The sequence below is a fragment of the Penicillium taxi genome (assembly GCF_028828555.1).
Source record: "Penicillium taxi strain IBT 34144 chromosome Unknown utg000004l_segment0_segment0, whole genome shotgun sequence".
NCBI lineage: Eukaryota > Fungi > Ascomycota > Eurotiomycetes > Eurotiales > Aspergillaceae > Penicillium > Penicillium taxi.
Genome location: NW_026643206.1, coordinates 1876018 through 1899594, shown reverse-complemented (window position 1 = coordinate 1899594; position 23577 = coordinate 1876018). Strand labels below are relative to the sequence as shown.

At 47.6% G+C, this 23577-nt stretch overlaps 7 protein-coding genes across 7 annotated transcripts; 5 read left to right on the top strand and 2 right to left on the bottom strand.

Annotated features, from left to right (window-relative positions):
- Positions 1-3234: 3234 nt before the first annotated feature.
- On the top strand, positions 3235-4038 carry N7495_005631 (C2H2-type zinc finger protein; the record flags this gene model as incomplete). Its single annotated transcript, XM_057208282.1, has 1 exon — positions 3235-4038. The coding sequence occupies one exon, from the start codon at positions 3235-3237 to the stop codon at positions 4036-4038; it is 804 nt and encodes a 267-aa protein (XP_057062056.1).
- Positions 4039-5157: 1119 nt separating this feature from the next.
- N7495_005630 (uncharacterized protein) lies at positions 5158-7078 on the top strand (the record flags this gene model as incomplete). Its single annotated transcript, XM_057208281.1, has 2 exons — positions 5158-5485; positions 5544-7078. 2 exons carry the CDS (start codon positions 5158-5160, stop codon positions 7076-7078), a joined length of 1863 nt encoding a protein of 620 aa, XP_057062055.1.
- A 730-nt stretch (positions 7079-7808) lies between these two features.
- Positions 7809-9271, top strand: N7495_005629 (adenosylhomocysteinase; the record flags this gene model as incomplete). The annotated part of the gene is made up of 3 exons (XM_057208280.1): positions 7809-7847; positions 7906-8038; positions 8097-9271. 3 exons carry the CDS (start codon positions 7809-7811, stop codon positions 9269-9271), a joined length of 1347 nt encoding a protein of 448 aa, XP_057062054.1.
- Positions 9272-10660: 1389 nt separating this feature from the next.
- N7495_005628 (uncharacterized protein) lies at positions 10661-13268 on the top strand (the record flags this gene model as incomplete). The annotated part of the gene is made up of 2 exons (XM_057208279.1): positions 10661-12306; positions 12365-13268. 2 exons carry the CDS (start codon positions 10661-10663, stop codon positions 13266-13268), a joined length of 2550 nt encoding a protein of 849 aa, XP_057062053.1.
- A 608-nt stretch (positions 13269-13876) lies between these two features.
- N7495_005627 (uncharacterized protein) lies at positions 13877-15871 on the bottom strand (the record flags this gene model as incomplete). The annotated part of the gene is made up of 1 exon (XM_057208278.1): positions 13877-15871. The coding sequence occupies one exon, from the start codon at positions 15869-15871 to the stop codon at positions 13877-13879; it is 1995 nt and encodes a 664-aa protein (XP_057062052.1).
- Positions 15872-17531: 1660 nt separating this feature from the next.
- clf1 (putative cell cycle control protein (Cwf4)) lies at positions 17532-19597 on the bottom strand (the record flags this gene model as incomplete). Its single annotated transcript, XM_057208277.1, has 2 exons — positions 17532-17762; positions 17822-19597. 2 exons carry the CDS (start codon positions 19595-19597, stop codon positions 17532-17534), a joined length of 2007 nt encoding a protein of 668 aa, XP_057062051.1.
- Positions 19598-22094: 2497 nt separating this feature from the next.
- Positions 22095-23495, top strand: N7495_005625 (U4/U6-U5 snRNP complex subunit PRP31; the record flags this gene model as incomplete). The annotated part of the gene is made up of 1 exon (XM_057208276.1): positions 22095-23495. One exon carries the CDS (start codon positions 22095-22097, stop codon positions 23493-23495), a length of 1401 nt encoding a protein of 466 aa, XP_057062050.1.
- Positions 23496-23577: the final 82 nt, after the last annotated feature.

Below are 23577 nucleotides of genomic sequence, written 5' to 3'. Positions count from 1 at the left end.
TCTGTGTACCTAGGTAGCCCATGCTCCATGCAAGCCCTGAAAGTCAGACAAAGCTGTCACGTGCTAATATCAAACATCAAATTCCAAGGTTCGTTCAACAGATGTTCCTTCGACTGGGTAGTACTTCTCTTTATAAAGCGCCGTAGATGATCATCTATCGGTTGAGACCTCTGATAACTGCCGAGAAGGTATAAAGTTTGACTTCCATAGTAAAAATGGATCGATCCTTGGCCTGTGGTTGTAATGTGGATGCGCCATGGAACATTCTGAAATTGCATAAAGGATGAGTCAATTCTTATTATTTAGATTCCATCTAAGATTCTACTTCTATCGATTTGTCTCTGTTCACCGCTTGAGATAGATTGAACAGGTTTTCCCCGGGGCTTAAAGCCGAGACCTTAAAATATGTACCAGGTTGGGTTTGAAATCCCTGAATCGATCCCAAACCCAGAGGGGCCGAAATAAGCCGCTTATAAACGTTAACCACGATCCTACGATACTATGTACTAGTATGTAAAGAGCAGGTAGATGGAAAGGAAAGGATATCTGTAAGGGTTTTGTCGGACCCACATTAAAAAAGGCCGCGTGGGCAGGCGTGGCAGCTCCATTGCGCTAGTAGAAAATAGGGTCTAGAGGGATGCAGGCTGAGGATATTTACGCAGGGCTAGTCTATTTAAGGTAAGGTGAGCTAACTGGCCACGAGTCCCTGCATAAAACGGCTTGGTATGTAAATAAAAATAAATTACAGGAGAACCTTATAAAAAACAAGGGTCCTAAGTAGAGACCACTATGAAAAGTAGGGACAAGTTAAACATGTGGCGTTATGCTCCTTACCATACGCACGAATCATTTTGAATTGGCACATAGTCGGGATAAGCACGGAAAGCATTGACCAACTGTATTAAGAGGGTGGATATCCGCGTGGGCGCATACGTATGCTTAGTATCTACGTATGTTCCCGGGCAAATCATCTCTCGGCTCCAAACGCCCTAAAACGGCCCTATTAAACCTATCTCCTCTTTTTTTTTTTTTTTTCACTTTAGGTCCAGCACGAACCACACCCTTGATTGTGCAGGGTCGAGAGATTCAAAGCAATCCCCGAGGTCCCTTGGGATCGACATGTACAGTTAATGATTATGGTGATTTTAGAACTGGATTCATTTGATTCTGATTCCGATTCTTACTCTGATCCTTTCATCCATTAATCCATTCCTAGGCGGAATACATACTCATCAATCCATTATCCGGAGTCCAGAAGTGAATGTAGAAGCTTAGAACCTTAAGGGGGAGATATTGTTCCAAGGTACCCACTTGTTTCTTCCGAAGATTCAACGGAAGATTACAGAGTAAATCATCTACCTAGAGTATTTAAAGGGAATTCGTCGGGGCGGGGCGGCGGGCTTACGAGTACGAGTGGCAGGTCCCTGAGCCTTATTGTTCCCCTTTATTGTATTTATTTTACTATTCCGTAAATGGGCACTCTGTAAGGTTCTTTACTTTTAGCAAGAGATCTACCTCCCATTAGATCAGGGGAACTGGAACGAACATTGAAGGATTGATGTGCATCAAAAAAATAGACGGAATTCGTTTCTAGATGTTGGAGGCGCACTGCTAACCTTGGAACCTATCACAATGTGGAGAATTACCGAAGGACAAGACCCTGCAGCATAAGGAAAATAATAGATAATAAAACCATCAGACAAATACCTAAGTATTGACATGGAACAAAAGACTGCCATTGAGCTCCAAAGCCCCGCCTAAATCTTAGAAGACGGAGGTTAGCCCCCAAAGAGGGAAAAGTTGCTTGCGCAACATCACGACTTACGTATGTCCCCGGACTGGTGGTACTGCCTTCTTGGCGCATCTTTGAACGACTACGGGTATGCTTTGTTTGTAGTATTGAAATTGCACCTAGTCCCTACATTTAGGTAGGTAACAAGGTATAATGCGACCGCCTATTTAAGCCCTGGAGGGGAGTGAACCGTACTAAGGTTGTATTATGTACTGACGAGGGTGTATACTACCGTTGCTTAGAGTCTTGGGCCAGTTTGACTAAACCAAGTGGGGCCTCATTATGCAGAACAGGCAAGGGTAGTACGGCATACTTTACTTTCACGTTCTCTTATGATAGAATAATTCGCCTAGATTAACTAATTGATTATTTTCTGATATCAAACCTATATCGACTACGTAGGTATAATATGTCTTATACTCAAACCTTGGAATTGGAGGAGAACTTCGATTATCAGGGTCTACATTCTCTATTTAGTCCCTGAGCCGATAAGTTGATGATCACTTCAAGGGTCCACGGTACATGTAAAAAAAAAAAAAGACTTTTAGGTTTATACATTGTTTTTAACCGTAGTTTGCCCGAAGTTATGCTTTTCATTGAGTGGAGACAAGTTCGCTTGTTTTGGCCCGAAGCCCTAGTTGTATTGGTAATCTCGGAGTCGAGGGTGCCAAGTTGAGCGTACAACCGGGAGATCAACAAATAATACAGGGAAAGAGAGAAAGACGGAATTATGGGAATAAGAAAATAAGAGAAAAATAAAAAGGAGATCTTGACGAGTAATGTGTCGTGGAGCGGAAGAAGTGGAGGAATACAAGACAATATGCCGTAACTGTAAAACAAGTATTTAAGTACAATACCTACAGATCCACTCCAACGGCTAGTATGATGGTGTTTTAATGTTTTAATGTTTTGGTATCGAAAATAACAGTGAGCTTCTCTGGGAGCCTCGCCGGGCAGACCCTGGAAGCTTGGCCTTTTGGCATTTATAGTATATTTAGGTAGTTCCTGAATTGGGACATGGCTGTCACTTTTTTCTCCTTCTTATGAACTTCCACTTTCAATACCTCCACCCCTACGACTTATCTCCCCTGGCTACTACTTCACTTCTCCTCTTCTAATCCTCTCTATTTCTCTTGACACTTCTACTTCGACTTCGACTTCGACTTCCAATTCTAATATCTTAATTTTCACCTGGTAAGTTTACAGCGAATTCTTTCCCGAGGTGATGGAGAGGATGTATAGAAGCTTGTCTCACACTCTCCATCGGAGTCTGTCCTCCCTTCTCATCTCCCCATGATCTTCACATCGTGATCCCTCGAATCATCTCTTTGCATCGCAGCCTCGTTGGAGCGAGTTTTCAAAAAGTCAATACTAATCAGTATTGAGTATTTCCAGTCTATCTTTCTTGAGATTGGTTTACAGACTTCGTGGCACAGGAAATTATGACCACCAGCCGGACAAACATAGTATCCATCTTGAATGATGACGATCACCCATCATTTGCTGTTCGTTCGAACCAAAGAATAAGTCGGACTGTTTTCTCGGGACAGGCAGAACTGCACTCTTCTTTGCAATCACAATACATCCGCCCCTCAATATCGACAGCGTCAGAGTCACCTACTGCATCACCGCGAGTTACCCGCAACCCTTTCGATCCAGTACCGGAGGCGGTTCACTCTACTTCACCTGGCTCATCAGAAGGTTCCACCTATGACTATATCATGAGTCAACCATCTGCTTCTGCTTATCACCCATACGCCCGACATGACCTGCGACGGGATCCCTTTCGATACTCGTCAAGAGGGCCACCGGCACCGCAGACACCGCCCGAGATGGATCCAATCACGACAGATATGAAGTCTAATCAGGCAGCTCGGGGATTGGGACGAAAGAACAAGTATCCTTGCCCGTATTCTGCGAGCCATGGGTGCACGGCTACCTTCACCACCTCTGGCCATGCAGCTCGCCACGGCAAGAAACACACTGGCGAGAAGAGTGTACATTGTCCCATCTGCAATAAGGCCTTCACTCGAAAGGATAACATGAAGCAACACATCCGTACTCACCGCACTCACTCCGACGAAATTCGGTCGACGTCTGTATCCGAGCCGGAAGCTGAGTCGAGGTGGACAGTGGCTCGACCTGATTCGGGGTATGCACTTGCAACAAACGAACGACCGATGAAGTATACCGTGGATGCAAGCACTCAGTCTTCTCCTCGCGCAGGGTCATCTCGCCCCTCCTGAAGAAGTGTGGAGAAGGAGAAGTAGAAAAGAATCTCTTATCCACTTTTCGACTCTCTGCATGGCTCATTCTCTCGCATAAGACGACCTGCTCTCTTCTGATGACCTTGTATTTAGTGGCCACTGCTGTGCGGTGCTCTACTCTACATCTCTGATCGCAATAGTGGATGTTTTATCAAAGAAATACCTCCGAAAACCCTCCCACTGGGAAAACCGAGTCGCCTGCCTTTGCAAGGCTCACACCCGGATTTACTTGTATCTATACGAGAAATCTGACGACAGGCCCCACCCTGACACATTCTTAACACACTTCACGGTGTACAATATCCTCAAATATCATTCTTTACCTATTCTTTACCTATGCTGTATATCCCATCTAAATCATCTTGCTTCTTTTTTTCTGTGTCATTATATCAAAAGGAGCATCCTTCCTTTTCATTTGAATTGATAGTCTCATTATTCAACTTGATTTGTCTCTTTTTATCATGTACATAGAGTATTCGATCGTATGACTAAGAATCGTAATCCATGGGAATGGCAGTTCAGACCCATGGAACTAGTGTTGACACTTGATAAGATAAGATGAAAAGAGATGAAACTGAGACGAAGTCAAGATGAATCCTGACAAGATCATACAATGGTCAAGAATCAAGAGTGATAACAATAGCAAAAGTGAACGGCTGACGGCGCCTCATTATATGCACATAATGCAGGATGACGTCGGAATACATAGAGGCGAATGGATTTGAGAGGAGTGATGGGCAAGGAATAACTCGTTATTTCTAGACCCCTACACTCTCTTTTTAAATCGACGTCATTGGGTCTCGAGATGGTTTCATATATAAATGAGAATTGATAGGGGTCTTCTAATCGCAATCCACCATTCCTTCTAATAAAATCCCCCACTTTGAGATCTACTCTTTCTTCTTCTGCCACTAAATCCCTCCGCCCAACTACGTCACTTCCCCCCCGCTCTTACTCTGAATCTGAATCTGACACCTTCGCCTATATTTTACCTTCTACAACTCTCCAGAACTTCTAGAAAGCTCATATTTTTTGACCTTTCTTTCCTTTTTCTTTTTTAAAAACACTTTTGAATCGGCCTTTGATATACGCTCGACGATGGCGTATTACGAAGATCGATCTTATTACCCGCAGGACCGCCGCGCCCGCCCCGCTAGTTATGCTGCAGACTTCTATGATGATCCTCGGTATGCAAGGCACGATCGAGAACTCTATCCCTATCGTGGAAGTGAGGACTCGGTCGAAGAAATCCAGCGAGAATATCCTCCTGGTGAGGATTATATTGAACGTGAACGTGGCTATACATCGGGGCGGCGCCCGGTCTACTATGACACTGTGAGACGAGCTTCCTCTGTCAGCGGTTACGATCCGTATGAAGGCGCATACCCCCGCTCCCATCATCGTCGATCCAGATATGATGACCACCGTAAGTGACCTGGCCTTTGATAAAATTGTTGATATTCGGTTGATCTCATATTTTTCAGGATCTCATCGCTCCAGATACTCCCCTTCTCCCAGTCCATCTCCCCCACGTCATAGACGTCGCAAGTCATTCAGCCAACAGGCTCTTGGAGCCCTTGGCCTTGGTTCCACTGCATCACTCTCCAGACATAGCGATCATGGCTATGACTCTTATTCCCGCCATGGTAGATCTTACTCTACGTCTTCACGCTCTCGCAGCCGCAGTCGCAGCCGTGACCGGGACCGTAAATCCCATCATCGCCAGCGCAGTCAACAAAGAATTGCCCAAGCTGCACGCGCTGCCCTCATATCTGGTGCCGTGGAAGCCTTCAGGTCCCGCAAGGAACCAGGCCCATGGACTGGTGAAAAGGGAAAACGCATTCTCACAGCTGCGGTCACGGCTGCTGGCACGGATGGTCTTATTGATAAAGATCCCAAGAAGCACAGCAAGCGCCACCTCGTCGAGTCTACGCTCACAGGTCTGGCCGCCAACCACTTCCTGAATGGTTCGCGGTCCAAATCTCGAGGTCGAGACAAGGACGGCCGTCGTCGCTCTCGCTCCAGTAGCGGTTTCAAGAACATCGCAGCTACTGGCGCCCTTGCTGCTGCGGGTAAAGAAATCTATAAACGATTCTCTCGATCACGATCGCAGCACCGTGGCCGTCGTGACAGCGATGATGACGATGATGACTATCATCATGGTTCCAAGCGACGCAGCAAGAGTGTCTCGGACTACCTTAGCAAGGGAATAGCATCTCTGGGACTTGGAGAAGAAGGCAGGGATCGAAGCCGGAGCAGAGGTGGTCATGATGATCGCCGGGAGCGGCGTCGACACCGGGGTTCCCGATACTCCGAATATTCAGATTCAGATGCAGACAGCGACGATTACAGCAGGGATCCACGACGTGGCAGAGGATCGAGAGAGGTAGGTCAACACCGTTCTAAGAACGACAACAAACATACCCCCAAAGTTCCCCCTGGCGCCTCGCGCGGATTGGACGGTCACAGATTCTCCAAATCTGATGCGCATTCTAGCTCCGAGAGTGATTCTGACATAGGCGATAGTTCTGACGAGAGGGAGAAGCGAAAGAAGTTAAAGCATGACATGCTGCTAACAGGTGGATTGGCTACCATCGCAACAATCCACGCTGCTCACGGTGTGTACAAAGGTATAGAGGGGCGCAAGAAGCGGCTGAGGGAACTTGAAGAGGGCAAAATTTCACCAGAGGAGGCTCGCAAACGCAGAATGAAAGCCAACGTGAAGGATACTGTAAGCATTGGGCTGGCTGCCCTCGGTATCAAGGGCGCCTATGGTGAATGGCAGGAAGTGCGTGAAAAGCGGGAGGAACATAAGCATTTCCAGGACGAGTGCGCAAAACATGCTGTCAAGCGCGAACAGCGTCGCCGTGCCCACAGTCAAGGTCCGTCTCGCTCTCGATGGCCTTATGAGATTGAATACCCACCTTCTCAGGATCGATTGAGTCATGCCAAGACCATCGCATACCACGACGAGAATCCTTATCGAGCTACAGTCGAAGACCCTCGGATTGAGTATTAGGCATTTCTTCCAATTGTCGACTTGGAGTTGTTCTTCAGGAATTTCTACACTTTTATGATTTACGACGTTCAAAACCCTTATCATGCGTTATCGAATTAAGTCTTTCTAACGCGGCCAACTTTCGTTTAACGTTATTCTCTGCTTTTATTTTCTTTTCGGAGCCGGATTTGATGATCCGAGGGGTCAATTTGAATTCAGGAGAGGCTGGTTATTATAATTTATGTTAGGGTTGAGGAGGTTACCTTGAATCCTTCTTATCCAGGGCGAAGATCCATTTTTACGAGATATGAGTAACGATACTTTCTGGTCCTTCATGATCTACCAATGAAAAAACAACAAGTAATAGTCGCCGATGCACGATGTAAGGCAAATAATGCACGTTTTCGTTTTCGGCATCGTTGCTGGTCGTTTAGTGCCGATATCTCCCTGACTAAGCTGGCGCCCCGCCAACTGATTATCACCCGGCGGGACATTGACTGAATGTAGTGGTACATATTGTGCAGTATAATTTTATATTGTAAAATTTGTACCTGTACCGTAGATGGCCCCACCAAAAAGTTTTGTCCCCTCCTCTCCCAGATCTGCATTTCCCTCCTTTTATTTTCTTTCCTGTTCTTCTTTTCCTTCAACCCCATCTCCTTCCTATATCAGTCAGTCTCTCTCCTCTTTTCAAATAATTCTATTTGAATTCTAACATCTTTTCTACAGCCTCCTTTTCCCCAAAATAATCATGTCTGCTCCCGCTCAGAAGTTTAAGATTGCCGACATCGTATGTAATCCTCTTTCTTCAGTTCTGTCTTTCAAATGACTAACTCGTCTGTTGATAGTCCCTGGCTGCTTTCGGCCGTCGGGAGATCGAGCTCTCTGAGATTGAGATGCCCGGTCTCATGGCCATCCGTGAGAAGTACGGCCCTGACCAGCCTCTCGCTGGTGCCCGTATTGCCGGTTGCTTGCACATGAGTATGTTATCATTCAATCAACGCCTCTCAGATCTCTAGTATCTAACTCCATGTTACAGCCATCCAGACTGCCGTCCTCATTGAGACCCTCGTTCACCTCGGTGCTGAGGTCACCTGGACCTCTTGCAACATTTTCTCGACCCAGGACCACGCCGCTGCTGCCATTGCCGCTGCTGGTGTCCCCGTATTCGCCTGGAAGGGTGAGACCGAGGAGGAGTACCAGTGGTGCTTGGAGCAGCAGCTCGGTGCCTTCAAGGATGGCAAGAAGCTTAACCTCATCCTCGATGACGGTGGCGACCTCACCTCCCTTGTCCACTCCAAGTTCCCCGAGCAGCTCGAGGGTTGCTTCGGTGTCTCCGAGGAGACCACCACTGGTGTTCACCACCTGTACCGCATGTTGAAGGAGAACAAGCTCAAGGTCCCTGCTATCAATGTTAACGACTGTGTTACCAAGTCCAAGTTCGACAACCTGTACGGTTGCCGCGAGTCCCTCATTGACGGCATCAAGCGTGCTACCGATGTCATGATCGCCGGTAAGGTCGCCGTTGTTGCTGGTTACGGTGACGTCGGCAAGGGTTGTGCTGAGGCCCTCCACTCCATGGGTGCTCGTGTCCTCGTCACCGAGGTCGACCCCATCAACGCCCTCCAGGCTGCTGTCCAGGGCTTCCAGGTCACCACCATGGAGGAGGCCGCTCCCATTGGTCAGATCTTTGTCACTACCACTGGTTGCCGTGACATCCTCGTTGGCCGCCACTTTGAGAACATGCGCAACGACGCCATCGTCTGCAACATCGGTCACTTTGATATTGAGATCGACGTTGCCTGGCTCAAGGCCAACGCTCAGTCTGTGCAGAACATCAAGCCCCAGGTTGACCGCTACCTCCTGAACGGCAAGCACATCATCCTCTTGGCTGAGGGTCGTCTTGTCAACCTCGGCTGTGCCACCGGCCACTCTTCCTTCGTCATGTCCTGTTCCTTCTCCAACCAGGTCCTTGCCCAGATTGCTCTGTTCAAGGCCGAGGACTCCGCCTTCGGCAAGAAGTACGTCGAGTTCGGCTCTTCCGGCAAGAAGGACATCGGTGTCTACGTCCTCCCCAAGGCTCTTGATGAGCAGGTCGCCCGCTGCCACTTGTCTCACGTCAACGCCAAGCTGACCGAGCTCACCCCCGTCCAGGCTGAGTACCTCAGCCTTGACGTCAACGGCCCCTACAAGAGCGACATCTACCGCTACTAAGCAAAGAAAAAAAAAACGCACTTGTATTCCTAAATCTACCCACTCAACACTGTGGTAGATTGGGTGTTTCTTCCCCACCTTCACGTCACCGGTATTTCCAAATTTCTCCTTTGAAATATAGACTTTCAACATGATTCGACGATGTTACGTTTGGCATAATGGGCTCTCTATCAACTTAGAGCTCTAAAAGTGGTTGTCCTTCAACGGCATAAAAAGTGTTTTCCACATTTGGGGGTTTGTGTGTATTTCTTGTTTAGTTCTCTGTTTACTGGCGTGGGTCTGACCTGGGATTGGTCTTGCATTCAACACTGCGTAGGATGGGATTTACTTGATACCTTGAGATGTTTGTGAGCCCGTGATTAGTTATGGGTGCTACGAATTATCTAATTAATGAAAGCTGAAAGCTGAAAGCTATTTCGCTGAATTGCTCCTAGTAATGACCTGTGTCACAGCGTAGACTTTGCTGTCAAGTAACTAAATAGTCTATATTTACGTTCCTAGGTACCTAGGTACTCTGTGAGGCGTTGCCTATGTGCTAATACCTCCAGCCTTGTCATTACCTACTCACATCCATCGACATAATCCCTAGGTTCAAAGTCCCTTTCGTCTTGGATGCAGCCTTGGCAGTGCCCCGGTGCGTTGAATACCGATCATAAGCATCAGTACCCACACCTAGTGACATGGGGGTGGATGCTGTTGAGAATTTATTGCAAGGCCACTCTTGCTATGACGAACATTACAAGCAATATATTCTCAACAGAATAAGAATAATTACGTTAAACTGCCGCTGACCAAGTATCTGGTCAGAAGCAGAAACAGAAGCAGGTAATTACCCTTGTGGGCTCGGACTCCTCGGGGAGATTCCGTCGCTCCACTTGCCGTGTCTACACATCTCCAAGCCCCATCACATACCCGACAGTTCATTCACATCTGGTTGTCTTGACCTGCATCCCTATGTCGGATGTCCTACTCAACTCATATCCAAAGGATCACTGTGAATAAGCACATTGTCCCCTTTGTTGGTGTTAGACTATAGACCTGATGGTCAGTGTTAGCCACATCAATAAATACCACCGCTGACAGGGATCTACACTCCGCTGTATGTGAGCAAATAGGGCAATACTTCTCTAGCTCCGTACGGAGTTCTCCGCACACAGAATAGCCTTAATGGTGCAATCTTTGGGCCACAAAACAATTATCCGCGTCTAGAGTGACCAGGGTTAGACCAGGGTACACAACAGAGGGGAAAAAAGAAAAAGACAAGGCTATTTTTATCTCAGCCAAGATGAAATCGAAATATTAGCTTCTTACGAGTGTTATTCCAGCTTTGCGCTCCTCCTTCCCCAAGTGATCATCCTTCCCCAAGTGATCATTCTTCCCCAAGTGATCATGGCAGAGTCGTCGCGAGAATCACAACATTCCCTTCTCGGGGAGGAAGATGTTGGTACTGCGACCCATCATCACTCGTGGTCTTCTGTCAGTAGCTCTTCATATATATCTATCCCTTCCCACGAAAGGAACCTCAGCTTCTCAGAAGAGGTTTTTCGAGAGGTCGGATTGGGTATATCCAACTCAGCTGATGATGATACCTTGCCTTTGTGTGGGAAAAGCGAGTCAGTACAAAGTACGAGCCAAGCTACGGTAACTCCAAGTCTCTCCACAACGCCCAGTATCTTGAAATCAGCCCAGGAAACACCAGTATTCTCACAGCAACATACACCGAGCTTTCAGACCCCCAACTGCCCTAGCCGATCGACAGTCTTGCAGAAAAGGTTCTCATGGATCTCCGTTACCATCTTTTTTCTCGCAATCTGGTCTACCGTATTGTCGGGAGTTTATCTGGCTGTTGCGATTAGAAAGCCGCGATGGACTACTATCGGCGTATCCCTGTCGCTGTCTACCGTGAACCTACTCTGCGCCTTCTTCGCCAAGACAATCGAACTGTCCTATGTTACCATTTGCGTCGCTTTTTTAGGCCAAGCGCTCAGTCGTCGAGCCCTGATGAAGGAATCTCGCGGAATCAGCATTGCTGATATGAGTATGAGAGCATGGATTATGCAGCCTGGGTCGATGATTGTGCATTGGGAGACATTGCGATACTCGGCGCTGTCATTTTTGGGTGCGATTGCGTTGATCGCAACAATTGTGGCGATGCTGTACACTACAGCCGCAGAGGCTCTAGTGTCGCCAAAGCTTTCACTGGGTCCAGTTGAGTCTACGATTCTCTGGGGAAAAGTGTATACCAGCTTCGGCAATCCGTTTTATCTCCAAAAGAACTGTCAAACCCCAATTCAGCTATCAATGGATCCCGATTCTCGGAATCAGACGTGTCTCGAGATGGAGCACGTAGGCTCGTCTTATCACAACTACCAGCAGTGGATCGCGACATGGGCCGATCTAGTTAATAGTGGAAATAACATGTCGGATCAGCTTCGCTTGAGGCCGCAGCCTAGTGGTTCCCTCTGGGATAACACAACGATAACAGGTTCCTGGATCGAAATTCAAAATATGACCGAGCAATCTGACAATTACGGCCGCATGGTCAACAATATCACCATGGCTTTCCCGCACGGTGGTATTCCCATTGCAGCCATGGATTCCAAAAACGAGATTCGCCAGCCCCAGGATGCCTCCGGCGAAGGCAAGTACAACATCGAGGCTTCAGTGCCCTCACCAGCTGTTAACGTCCTCTGCGTTGGCATGTCAAAATCAGACTTAGACCCGCTGGTCTATTCTTCTTGGCCGAATGCCAACTTCAACGCAACAACTTGGAGCGAGGATCCTCCAGACGACATTCCCCCAATGCCGTCGTGGCTCAACCGCACAAATGTAGATTCGATCTTTGGCTTCGGCGAGAAGTACGGACAGAGACCTCCAGTCTTTGGCACATTCCCCGAAGCAAACAACACCATCCTTAACACAACAGGTGTCTCACCCGCAAACGCAATCTACCTTATCGGCAAACCAAGTGTCTCCAATCCAGAATACGTAATGTGTGCAATTCGCGCCAAACTAACAGGCGTCTGCTCAACCAAGTAAGAACAAGAAATTGAGAAAAAAGAAAGGAAATAAAGTATTAATGATAGATAATAGATACGACGCCGCCTCATCAGGGGCATCCCTCTCGACAAACTGCGAAAACGTAACAAACAAGCTCCAATACGACTTGAATGAGGCAAACTTCATCGAAGGCTGGTGGGCCTCGGACTGGAAAAACGTGGCAGCAGACTGGGGCATCGCCCTAAGTCTAGGCTCGGGAATAACAACCTCCCAAGCCAGCAACGACCGCCTCCTAATGCAAATGATGCCAGCCCACAACAACGCCACAGACACCTACTCCCTAGACCCGTACCTCCCCTCAGTCGCCGAAGCCCTCGCCGTAATGGCAGGCAGCACTCTAATCCTAAGCACATTGAACTCCCCCTTCGTCCAGGGCTGGAACTACTCAGAAGCAGATGGATCAGATTGTGACATGCTATCCACCCCGACATACCAGCACTTCACGGCCTCGCTGCAGGCAATGTCGTATTCATCCGGCGGCACGCAGCGCTGGCAGGGTGTTTTCTACGTGGTGCTATCCTTCGCGTTCCTGACCAGTGCCATCTGTCTAGGTTTCATAATCATCGAAGCGCGCGGTCATCAGGTTACTGATTTCACTGAGCCGCAGAATTTGTTCTCACTTGCTATGAACAGTCCGCATAGTTCTAAGCTTGAGGGTGCGTGCGGGTGTGGTCCGCTGGGCCACCAGCTTAAAGAACGGTGGTATATCGGCATGGAAGAGGATCATGCTCATTATTATATCCGGGCTAAAGCTGATCGGGCAAGGTTGGAGAGTAAGTCTCCCGAGCCTGCTGGTGACCCTGCCAGTGGCTCTGGGTATGAACGGTTGAATATGCTGGATATCGATGATTCTAGCACTTTGAAGACAGTTAGTCCGGCTGTCAAAGAGTTCAGGAGGGTTTCGGCGAGCAAGACTCTTTTGGCCAAGTTTTACTAGATGAGGTTTGTTTTCTTTGGCTGTTCTAATGTCAAGATATCTATGAGTTGATGATTTTTATATTAATGAGAATATGATACCGCTTATGTAGATTTTACCTTTATTAAGCGTGGAATTTATCGTAAAGTTATGGAAAAGCAGTGGCTGAGTACCAAGTGATTAAATGGATATATCCCCGATGCATTCCAAATATGTAAGAGGGAGAGGATCCCTGCTCGGCTAAAGCTAATCAGCGGAAAATCAAAAGTGAGATACAGCAATATGAACAAGGTATCACTAGTGACTCGCATAGACACAGAGAGAGAGGAAACGTAGATGCAAACTTAGATTGCACAAAAGGAAGTAGATGATGGTGGAGACATGGTTGATGCAAGAGAATACCGTCAAACGCCATGCGAGGGATTTAGAGCAGGAGAGAGGATGGAAGGATGAGGGAGTGTATTGTTGTGGAAAGGAAGGTTCGAATGTGATTTGGTAAGATAAGGGAGTGAAGGAGAGAATAGAAACGGAATACTAATATGATTATTGATCCGCTTGGAGGTTGAGCCAGCTCATGTCTGGATTGACGTTGTTTCGACTGGTCTGTTCCTCGTTGATATGCTCAGGTATTAGGACGGTTGATCCATGACCGTTGTATTGTCGTATAGATGCATGCGCAGAGTATGATTGCGAGAGATCCCGCGTGCTCGTATTGTAGACACTGTTGCTGTAGTTGCTGCTGGGGGTCGGGGTCCAAGCCAGTTATTTTGAGTCCACTTCGTGTCGTGCGGATCATCATCTGTGGCAAGGGTACTGATTGAATCGGCGCTTGATATACGTGCCGATTGGCTTTCGGGAATGATGAATTTGCCCTGTGGAGAGTGGGTTTGAGTTGTTGGACTTCCACTGATCACTTGACCGAGTGGCTTTGGTTGGTCTAAGAATGCGAGGTTCAATGGCGTGAGGTTGTTCATCGGCCAGGCACTGCTGCGGTAATCTGACTTGGTATACAAGGATCCCATGGTTGAGCGATCGGGTTGCGTTTCCACAATCTCGCTGTTTTCTTCAAAGTACTTGCCCCATCCCTCATCTGTTGTCCGATCCCCGGGCGTGCCGGGCCGGTCGGAATCAAGAGAATACGTGCTCGATGGAGCGAAGCCACTTGATGGAATTGTTGACAATGGGCTCTTCCAGCCGTGCTTGGTTGGTCCGTAGCTGGTTACAACTGGGGGTTTCAATGCCTTTTCGCCGGCAAGTCGTCCTGACAAGATAGCGAGGGAGTCGCTTGACATCTCAGCAACTGGCACAGGACTCTTTGCCATTGGATAGCCACGTTCGGCAAGAGGCTCGATGCCCCGATCTTGGAAGCTTAGTCGGTCTTTGTCGTCGGCGCCGCGACCTGAACCTTGTCTCTTCTTTTGCACGCGACGAATGATAAGCAGGATCGCGATCAGAATAATCGCAAAACCAACCAGACTACCCAGGGTAGCGCCGATGATCAATTTTGTATTCAATTTGGAGCTGCCAGTTGGTGCTGCTGCGAAGACGGTGGCTGATGACGTAGTACTTGATGTCGCAGAAGAAGTTGTGGAGGTGGAGGTGGAGGTGGGAGTGGAAGTTGAAGTCGTGGTTGTGGAGGTGGTCGTCTTCAAAACATTTTGAGTGTTTCCATAGAACAGTTCTGTCGCGTTGACCCAGCTGTCAGATGTTCCGTTGAAAACAGCCAGTGAGTTGTTGCCACTGCCACTGGATAGCACCACCAACCCATCCGTCCCGTGGGCGACCGAGTAGTCAGTCCACTTGTTGGTGGGGGCGTATGTGCTGTTGTATGTGGAATAGCTACTAAGGCTGCGTTTTGAAGATGAATCACCCAATTTCGGAGCAGGGTTTTGAGCGATGCCCTCTTTGACCAGGTCGTAACTTGTCACCGTGTTAGGGCTCGCGTCCATGCTGAACTCTTCCAAGACCCTGTTGCCGTCATCATCCCATAGCAGGGCACAACGACTTGATGTGGGGATAGCGGATGGAAGCGTAGCACCTGAGTACATCCAACCCGAGGTTGCGCCATAGATATAGATATCAGTGTTTAAGTCCGATCCACCAATGAGGGCTACAGCTGAAGAATTCCAAGTCAGTAGCATAGGTGATGAAACAGCGGGCGCTCCCTGATTATTTTTTGAATCCACTGAATACGGAGACGTTGTTGACATTAGGTAAGTCGCAGAAGAGTCACCGGTTCCCGAGTCCTGATTCCCTGCATAGACCACAATGGAAGCGATAGACTCGATATAGCCGGCACCGTGGGAGGTACGGTTGGCCATATTCTGAACCGACAAAGTCTCCCATTTTTGTTGGCTGAAGGCGTATCGTTGGAGGCCCTCGTAGCTAGACGAGTTGCTGATACCGCCAATCACATACATAGCCTCATCATCGGTATTGCCTTCAACGGCAGCGATCACACAGGCAGCACCAGAGACCGAGACTCCTGAAGGTAATTTGTTCCATGTGGCATTGGCTGCGAGGGAAATGGACTCAAACCCATTGGGCGAGTAGACATAAAGAGTGTTACTATGGATGACCGAGCAATGGCCCTCCAGTTTCATATGAGGTTCTGGCACAGTCATATTGAACGAAGAAAGAAGGATGGTGCCAGGATAAAAGAAGGAATCTGAATAGCCAGCCGGCTGGTGAAAATCAGATTGATGAAGAAGAAGCGTTGGCTGCCAGAGCACTATCTCTCATTTCCCTTATATTTGAAGACAAAAATCCAACATTCGGCGAGGGATTCGTAGCTAACGGGGATATTTTGGCGTGTAAGAGATTTGTCGAGAGATCAAATTGCGGTTCAACGATGCAGAGCGGAGATGAACCGGAAGTGTAGCGAGTCGCAACAGCCAGTATATGTATAAATCTCAAAAGGATAGTGGTTCCAGAGAAATTGCAGAAGTTCGGATGAAGTATCAAATTAATCAAGACGAGTCATATCTACCAGAGGTCGAGGGATTGAATCAAATGCGATCGAAACTGGAATCGTACGGGTAGAGATGCGCAAAAAGAAAGAAAGAGGGAAAGGCTATAGAGGAGTTAGAGTAGATGATCGAGCGATGGCCTGAATACTAACCGGGGGACAGGTGCACAGCACATAAAACCAGAAAAGGAAAAAAAAAAGCGAAACCAAAAGCTGGGGGAGGTGAAGAGGGAGTGTGAGACATGAGACAAATCCTTAGTAGATTAGCGAAACAGCCCCCCTTTAAGATTGTAACATTTCGTCACGAACCACCTTTTTTTGTATGGATCTACGGAATTTATTTCTTCTTTTCTTTCCTCAATAATCCGAGTTCGTTTTTATATTATTGAGCGGAGTGTATCGGCTATCTAGTGTTACAACGTGCGGCATTTCTTATGTACCGAGACATACGAGATGTAATCTTTTATGCTCTAGGTCTCTAGGTCTCTAGGGCTCCAGGGTTCCAGGGTTCCAGGGTTCCAGGACTCCAGGACTCCAGGATTACCTAGCATTTAACCGATGTAAGGGGATTTATACGTAGTATATCAACAAACACCCCTTTTCGCCATCAGTATCAATAGTTCGGGTGAGATGATCAGGAACCATGGAATCAACCTGGTGCGTGCGCAGTATTACTGGAATTTAAGTAATTGTATTCCAGTATTGGAAAGTATTATGATGTTTAACACAGACACCAATTTTATAAGTAGATAATCTACAACCCTAGAAATCTCCAGGGCTGTACCTGATAATCCCGATGATCTGACTAGGTTAACCCTGTCTATCATCCTCGCAAAAACGTGCCTGGATTGATCAAGTAGCAAGAGTGGACAAGTGGAGATAATAGTGGGCTTTAACTTTGTATTTACTCCGTATTCCTATTTTAGTTTCTATCCACTCAGACCGTTAATTGACTCCATAATAACTGCCCATTTCAATGGTGTTGATATGTCAAGTTTGATCATAGTACCACTTTAATACAGGATGTATCGCATAGGATGTAAGTAGAGTGTAATTTAATTGAGAGTCATATGAGTAGATAGTGAATAGTCAATAGTCGATATTCCATGTTTTCAATCTGAAACGCTCTCAAATTTGACATTGACCAATTACATAGAACACCGAACTACTCCGCTCTATTCCCGGACCCACTCTAATATATGACCTTTACAATGTCATGTGGTAGACTGTTTATTACTAAGTAGACTACTCTGGGTATTGATATTTTTGAGCAGATAGACCCATAATAGCATGATATTTGGCATGCTCTGATCAACCTAAGCCTGCGACTGTTTCCATTCGTGTGCTTTTTGCAACAACCGGGATAGATTGGCCGCCGATTTGTCGTCCGCCGGGAAGACATAGTCCATGTATTCTTCGTATCGGTCGTCTTCCAACTTGCGCCGTTTCTTGACCCGCCGCGGCATTTGTTTGTCGATCTTTGCAAGGTCTTCGGCCGAACCGTAGCTGGCCTCAAATGCACGCCACGCAGTAAGCAGTTCCACACGCTAGAGAGAGATGAAGTCAGCAAAAGTGGCAAAACCGTGGAAAGGTCCAAAAGATTTACCTGTTCCTTAGAGTCCCTTTCCTTGAAAAGCTTATGGGCCCGTTCAAACACTGCCCGTGCATTTCGCTTGGCATCCTCAGACACGCCCTCGACGTCACCATCTTCTTCCTCGTCAGCCGGCACGCTGGCCTCGAAACGGGCGTATGCAATCCACACCCGTACGTGATCTGTCTTCTCCAGAAGACGTTCGTATAGCGGACGCGCACGGTCGTACTCGCCTTCCTCTACCTCAAATTCAATGTAAGACCTCCACACTAGCTCGGGCATATCGAGAGTCGGTTGCTCGATGCCAAGTTCGTAAAGAGACCGCGCCCGCTCCGCATCGTCTAGGCCACGTTCAAGCAGTGCATATTGAATCCAAGATTGGCTGTTGGAGGGATTGCATTCAATCTTCTTTGCATATAAGGTTCGGCATCGCATGAACTCGAACAGCTGGCGCTCGATGTCAATGTATCCACGGAAGAGTTTATCCTTCGGGCACATGCCAATGGCTTGACCCAACGTCTTTCGTGCCGTTGTAACCTCCATTTGCCGGATCTCAAACTGAGCCTTCAAGAGCCACACCTTGGCAAAGGTGAACTTCTTGTGAGGGATCAGCTTGATGCATTCCTGGTAGATTTGTCGAGCGCGCGCCATATCCTTGGCCTCCATTTCTTCCCATAACGCGTAAAAGATCCAAAGATAGATGTAACGGCGCCAATGGCGTTTCTCTTGTGATGGCGGGATCTGTGCAATCGCCCGTTCGTATACATCTCGTACACGCTCGAGGTCACCTGCCGTTTCTTCGAGTCGTGCAAAGTCAAACCAAACATCGTAGTTTCGTGGATTCTCCTCCAGTTGTTCTTCGTACTGCACCCGGCGCTTGGACAAAATGACGTCTTCAACGCCCTCCTGGTCACCAAACTGTTTCTCAAAGGTGGTGTATAGCTTGTGCAGAATCATGGTCTTGGATCGTGGAAGCCGGTCAAGGGCATATTTGTAAATTGCTCGGGCCCGTTCATACTCCTTCAACCTGGCTTCAAATTTGGCATAGGCCGCAAAGAGCTTCTCATCCATGAAATCTTCGCCCAGAGTCTCGATGGCGTAGCCATAAACCTCGCGGACCAAGTCACTCGTGCCATAATTCTCCTCAAAATAAGCCCACTTGATCCAATTCCGCGGCTCGGGGTGCACTATGGTGAAACGTTGGTAGATCGCACGCGCTCTCTCAAACTCGTTGTATCGTTCCTCGAGTTTAATGTATGCGTTCCAAGCACCCTCCTCCGGCTCCCATGACATCCAACGCTCAAAAACCTGCCGAGTACCAGGGATATTTCCAAGAGTCTCCTCCATGTATACATACTTGTACCAGAGTTTGTCAATACGAGGCAAGATCGTCACGGCGCGGTCGAGAAGGTTGCGGGCATGGTTGATGTTTCGGGTCTTCATCTCAGCTTCGATGTAGCGAATCCATAGTATGACGGAGGTCGAGTCGACATCCAGCGCGCGCTCAAAGATTGACCGCGCTCGGCGGAATTCCTTCTGTTCCAATTCCCAGGCTGCATAGCGCGTCCAATTGTTCATGTTAATGCGATTGCGCCGAACATAATCCTCAAACTCCCTGCGCTTGCGACCCTGATATTCATGGAGCTCTTCCAGGTCTGCAAAACGTTGTGTCGGGGCCTGCAGGCCAGGATCCTGTCTGTCGACAGCCTCGCGAAGCAGCTGCTCCGCAGAGATTTGAATAGGCGCAGCGGCCTTGTTCTTGACACGCGGAGGGCCACGAGAAGCCTCCATTTTGATGTTGAGGTATCGATATGCGGGGGGTAGGATAAAAAGGTTGGAAACGTTATAACTGTGGTTGGGTGATGGGGCGGCGTAGACTGAAATTCCGAGAAAAAGACTCCAGGTCAAGTTGCAGTCAGAAAATTGATAAAATGTTGCAGTGAACACACGATAGAAGACAAAAATCAGTTTGAGTCCCGTACAGGACTATCGAGGCCCAGATTGAGTGGTCGCAATAAGTATTTTTCTGTCCACTGTTCATAAATATGCCTGCACATGTGGTCTTTGAAACCTACCGTATTAAGCTATCAGCTGACTAAGTATTTAAATAACTAACGTGCGTCACGGTTGACCGAGCGTCCCGGTTGATCGAGCGACGCATTTGGAACTTAAAAAATCTAAGATTTTCAACATCAACTTTTAACACCAAAACATGAATTAATTATCTATTTAACGCGTGTAGGACACTGGGTATATATATGGCCTTTGGTTCCACAACCTGAACAGGTGACGAGTCGCCTAATAGTAGGTAAAGTAGGCAATGGAACATCTTCTATAGGTTGTCCAGGAGCATCCTCTAGGGATATATATTCAACTCTACCATTCTCCTGAGCAACCACGCTTTGCTGCAATTCCTCCAAACTCCGAAGACTCCCTTCATGGCCTCTGTGCTTCTTGCTAGCCGCTCTCTTTTTTATCTTTCTCTTCGCAGTATTCTCCAATCGCTGAATACGGTCTTCCATCATCATCATCCGAATCGCCATCTGAGTATGCGCATCTTGCGACCGATAAATTTGTCGTTTTAGAGGTGAAGTTAAAGCTCCTGAGGAAGATTCGAGTTCTTTCTTGATAGCAGAATTCGATTTTTGGACTTTTGAGTAGCTCCAAGGCCGATTTGAGTCACTGCTGCTTGAAGAAGTAGGGCGTTGAGGGTGGTCGTGAGGGGGGTCTTGAGGGGGGTCTTGAGGGTGGTTTTCGACCATGATATTCAGCTTTTCTAAAACATGATTAGCATCTAGGGGTACTAAACCAGCGCCCCTGAAGCTATTCACTATAGTAGATGCTTTAAATGTTGCTTTGCGTGTATAAGGATAGATTTGGAGGAAATCATCCTTATCAATAGAATCCACTCCATTCTGTATTTCAGCACTAATCAGGCCTCCATATACCTTTTTAAGCACCGAAAAACATCCTACATCAAGAGGTTGTAATAGATGGGATGAATGAGCTGGCATATATAGACAAATAATATCGTTGTCCGCGCATAGTTGGTCGAATTCTGGCGTACGATGCGAAGAATGACCATCTAAAACCAACAGAATATATCTCCCTTTCTGGACCAAATTAGGTATAAAGTGGCTTTTCAGCCAATCTAGACCCATTAGATTTGTAGTCCAACCAGTTAGGCTAGTGTTTAGTGACCATTTAGGGGGTAGATGGTCAAACCAACGCTCCATAAAATGTTTCCCTTTTAGGATGATATAGGGCGGAAGCGCAACACCTTGGGCGTTGATAGTCTCAATAACAGTAACCCACTCTCGATTTCCAGCTTGAAGAAGCCTTCGTTTACCATGGTAATCTGAGGAGCATATAATATACTCTGAAGATATAACACCCATCGCAAATCCAGTCTCATCGAAGTTATAGATATCCTCTGAAAGGATACCATATTTTGTGACTATATTCTGGACGAGATTAAACCACCCTTGGATGACTTGTGGATCTTCTGTCTGCGCCCTCTGGATATCAAGCGCCCGAGATTTTCGCGTATGAAGAGATTCGGTGCGTTGAAGGAATCCTGTCACCCAGTTTTTGCCAACTTTAGGGGGGTGTCGGAGGGGACAATTTCGCGGGTGCGGAGGAGCAGATTCGCCATATTTCGGCACATTTCATGCGAAAAAGCGAATCCTCTAGCGTCCATATCAAGGAGCCATTTTTCCATCGATTTCTCCTCACCTTTAGAGAATTTATGGCGAGAATGGCGAGTTATGGCCTTCGATTTGCGACCTTGGATTCGCGCTTTCAAAGTTGAGACAGGAACTGAAAAGGCGCGAGCAGCGGCAGCAGCAGAGGAGTATCGTTCATCTTTAATAGCCTGAATTGCTAATAAGACTTTACTCTCCTGCTGCTCCAAATCTTTCGATTTTTGAGTGCGAATTAGAGGCATTGTTGGTGTTAAAAAAAGGAGGGTCGATTTCGGGGTAAATATTTTGAGGTGTCGCTCGGCCAACCGGGACGCTCGGTCAACCGTGACGCACGTTACTTTGTTACTACGTTACGTGGGGCAAGATGAACTATGACCAATCAGCCGAACTAACTAAATTAAGTAACTAACTGATTTTAACACGTGATGACGCATCCAAGCTGCTCCAGTTTATTTAACGCGTTCTCTTCTCCAACTTTTTACCCATCATCCTTTTCACCCCCTCACATCCCCCTCACACACTGAGCTACAACCAACAGACTTCCCCCACTCACCACAGTGGGTTTAACCCCCATTTCCGCGAAGATGTCGACCGCGGATGATCTCCTTCGCGATCTTGAATCCGACAATGACGACAATGATGACAATGCCATGATGGCCGAAGAATCGGACCACGATCAGCAAATGGAAGACGAAGACAAAGCAAACACCGAACCCAATCAGGTGAACGAATTTGAACGATCTCAACAGATCGACCAAGAGATTGTTGGACTACACAAAGTTATTCGCGATTTGTATGCTATCCGATTCCCCGAACTTGACGAACTAGTCACCGACCCTGTCAAATTCGCCCAGAGCATCGCTATCTTCAAAAACAATCCTTTCGACAAATCCCACTCGTCTGCAGACAACCTTGTTGGCAAACCTCTCAATGTTATCCTGGATGGCTCAACATTGTTGGCCGTCTCGCTTGCGGCTGCCGGAACTGGTGGCGTTCCACTGAGCGAGTCCGAGCTAGAGAGAGTGATGGAGTCATGCGTGAAAGTTATCGAGCTTGACAAGGAACGCACTGTTCTAACGGAGAATCTCACATCTCGTGTGAACAGCGAAGCTCCCAACATGGCAGCTTTGATCGGAATCTACACCACGGCACTGTTTCTTAACAACGCCGGTGGACTGGAGACACTTTTCAAGATGCCAGCCTGCAACTTAGCCGCGGTTGGTGCACACAGACAGGATTCACTGGGTCTTGCGAACATTGGTATTCGTGCGAAGGGATTTCTGCACAATTCTCCCATCATCCAGGAAGCCCATAAAGACTACAAGAAGCAGGCATTGCGAGTTACAGCAAACAAGTTGTCTATGTGCATCAGAATGGACCACATGAAGATGTACACAGATGGATCGCAGGGTCGAGAGCTTTACGAACAATGCATCGAACACCTTGCGAAATTAGCTGAGCCCAATCCTAATTCTCTGGGCCGCGCTCTCAAGGCGCCTCTAGAAAAGACAAGTAAGAAGCGCGGTGGTCGCCGTGCACGTCACGACAAGGATGCTTATGCCACGACCGAGCTGTCCAAGCAACAGAACAGAATGGCTTTCGGCGAGGACGAGGAACCCGAAATTGCAGCGGGTTCTGGTACTATTGGTCTTGGTATGATGGGCAAAGATAAAAGTGGAAAGATCCGTAAGGCGGCAATCGACCAACGTACCCGTGCCAAATTGAGCAAGAACAACGCGGGCTTTGCTGTTGAGCCCAATAACCAGGCGCTCAACATTTTCTCTATGGACCATACGGAGCGCCTAGGTGCTAGACCTGCAATGGACTTTACAAAGGGTGTTGAGTTGACCGCACCCAAGACTGAGGAGCGCAAGCTCCAGCAGTCAATCCAGTCTGCTTCAAATAAGAAGAAGCGCCAGGCTGATCAAGACGGTTATTTTGACTACAATGATACCAAGGGTAAGCCTGATTCGGCTACAGAATAGTAGAATTTCTACTTTGGAGAGGCCCTCCCAAGTCAGGCTGACGGGGCGTCGATTGGATTGCGGGCGTATTTCTGGTCTTCAA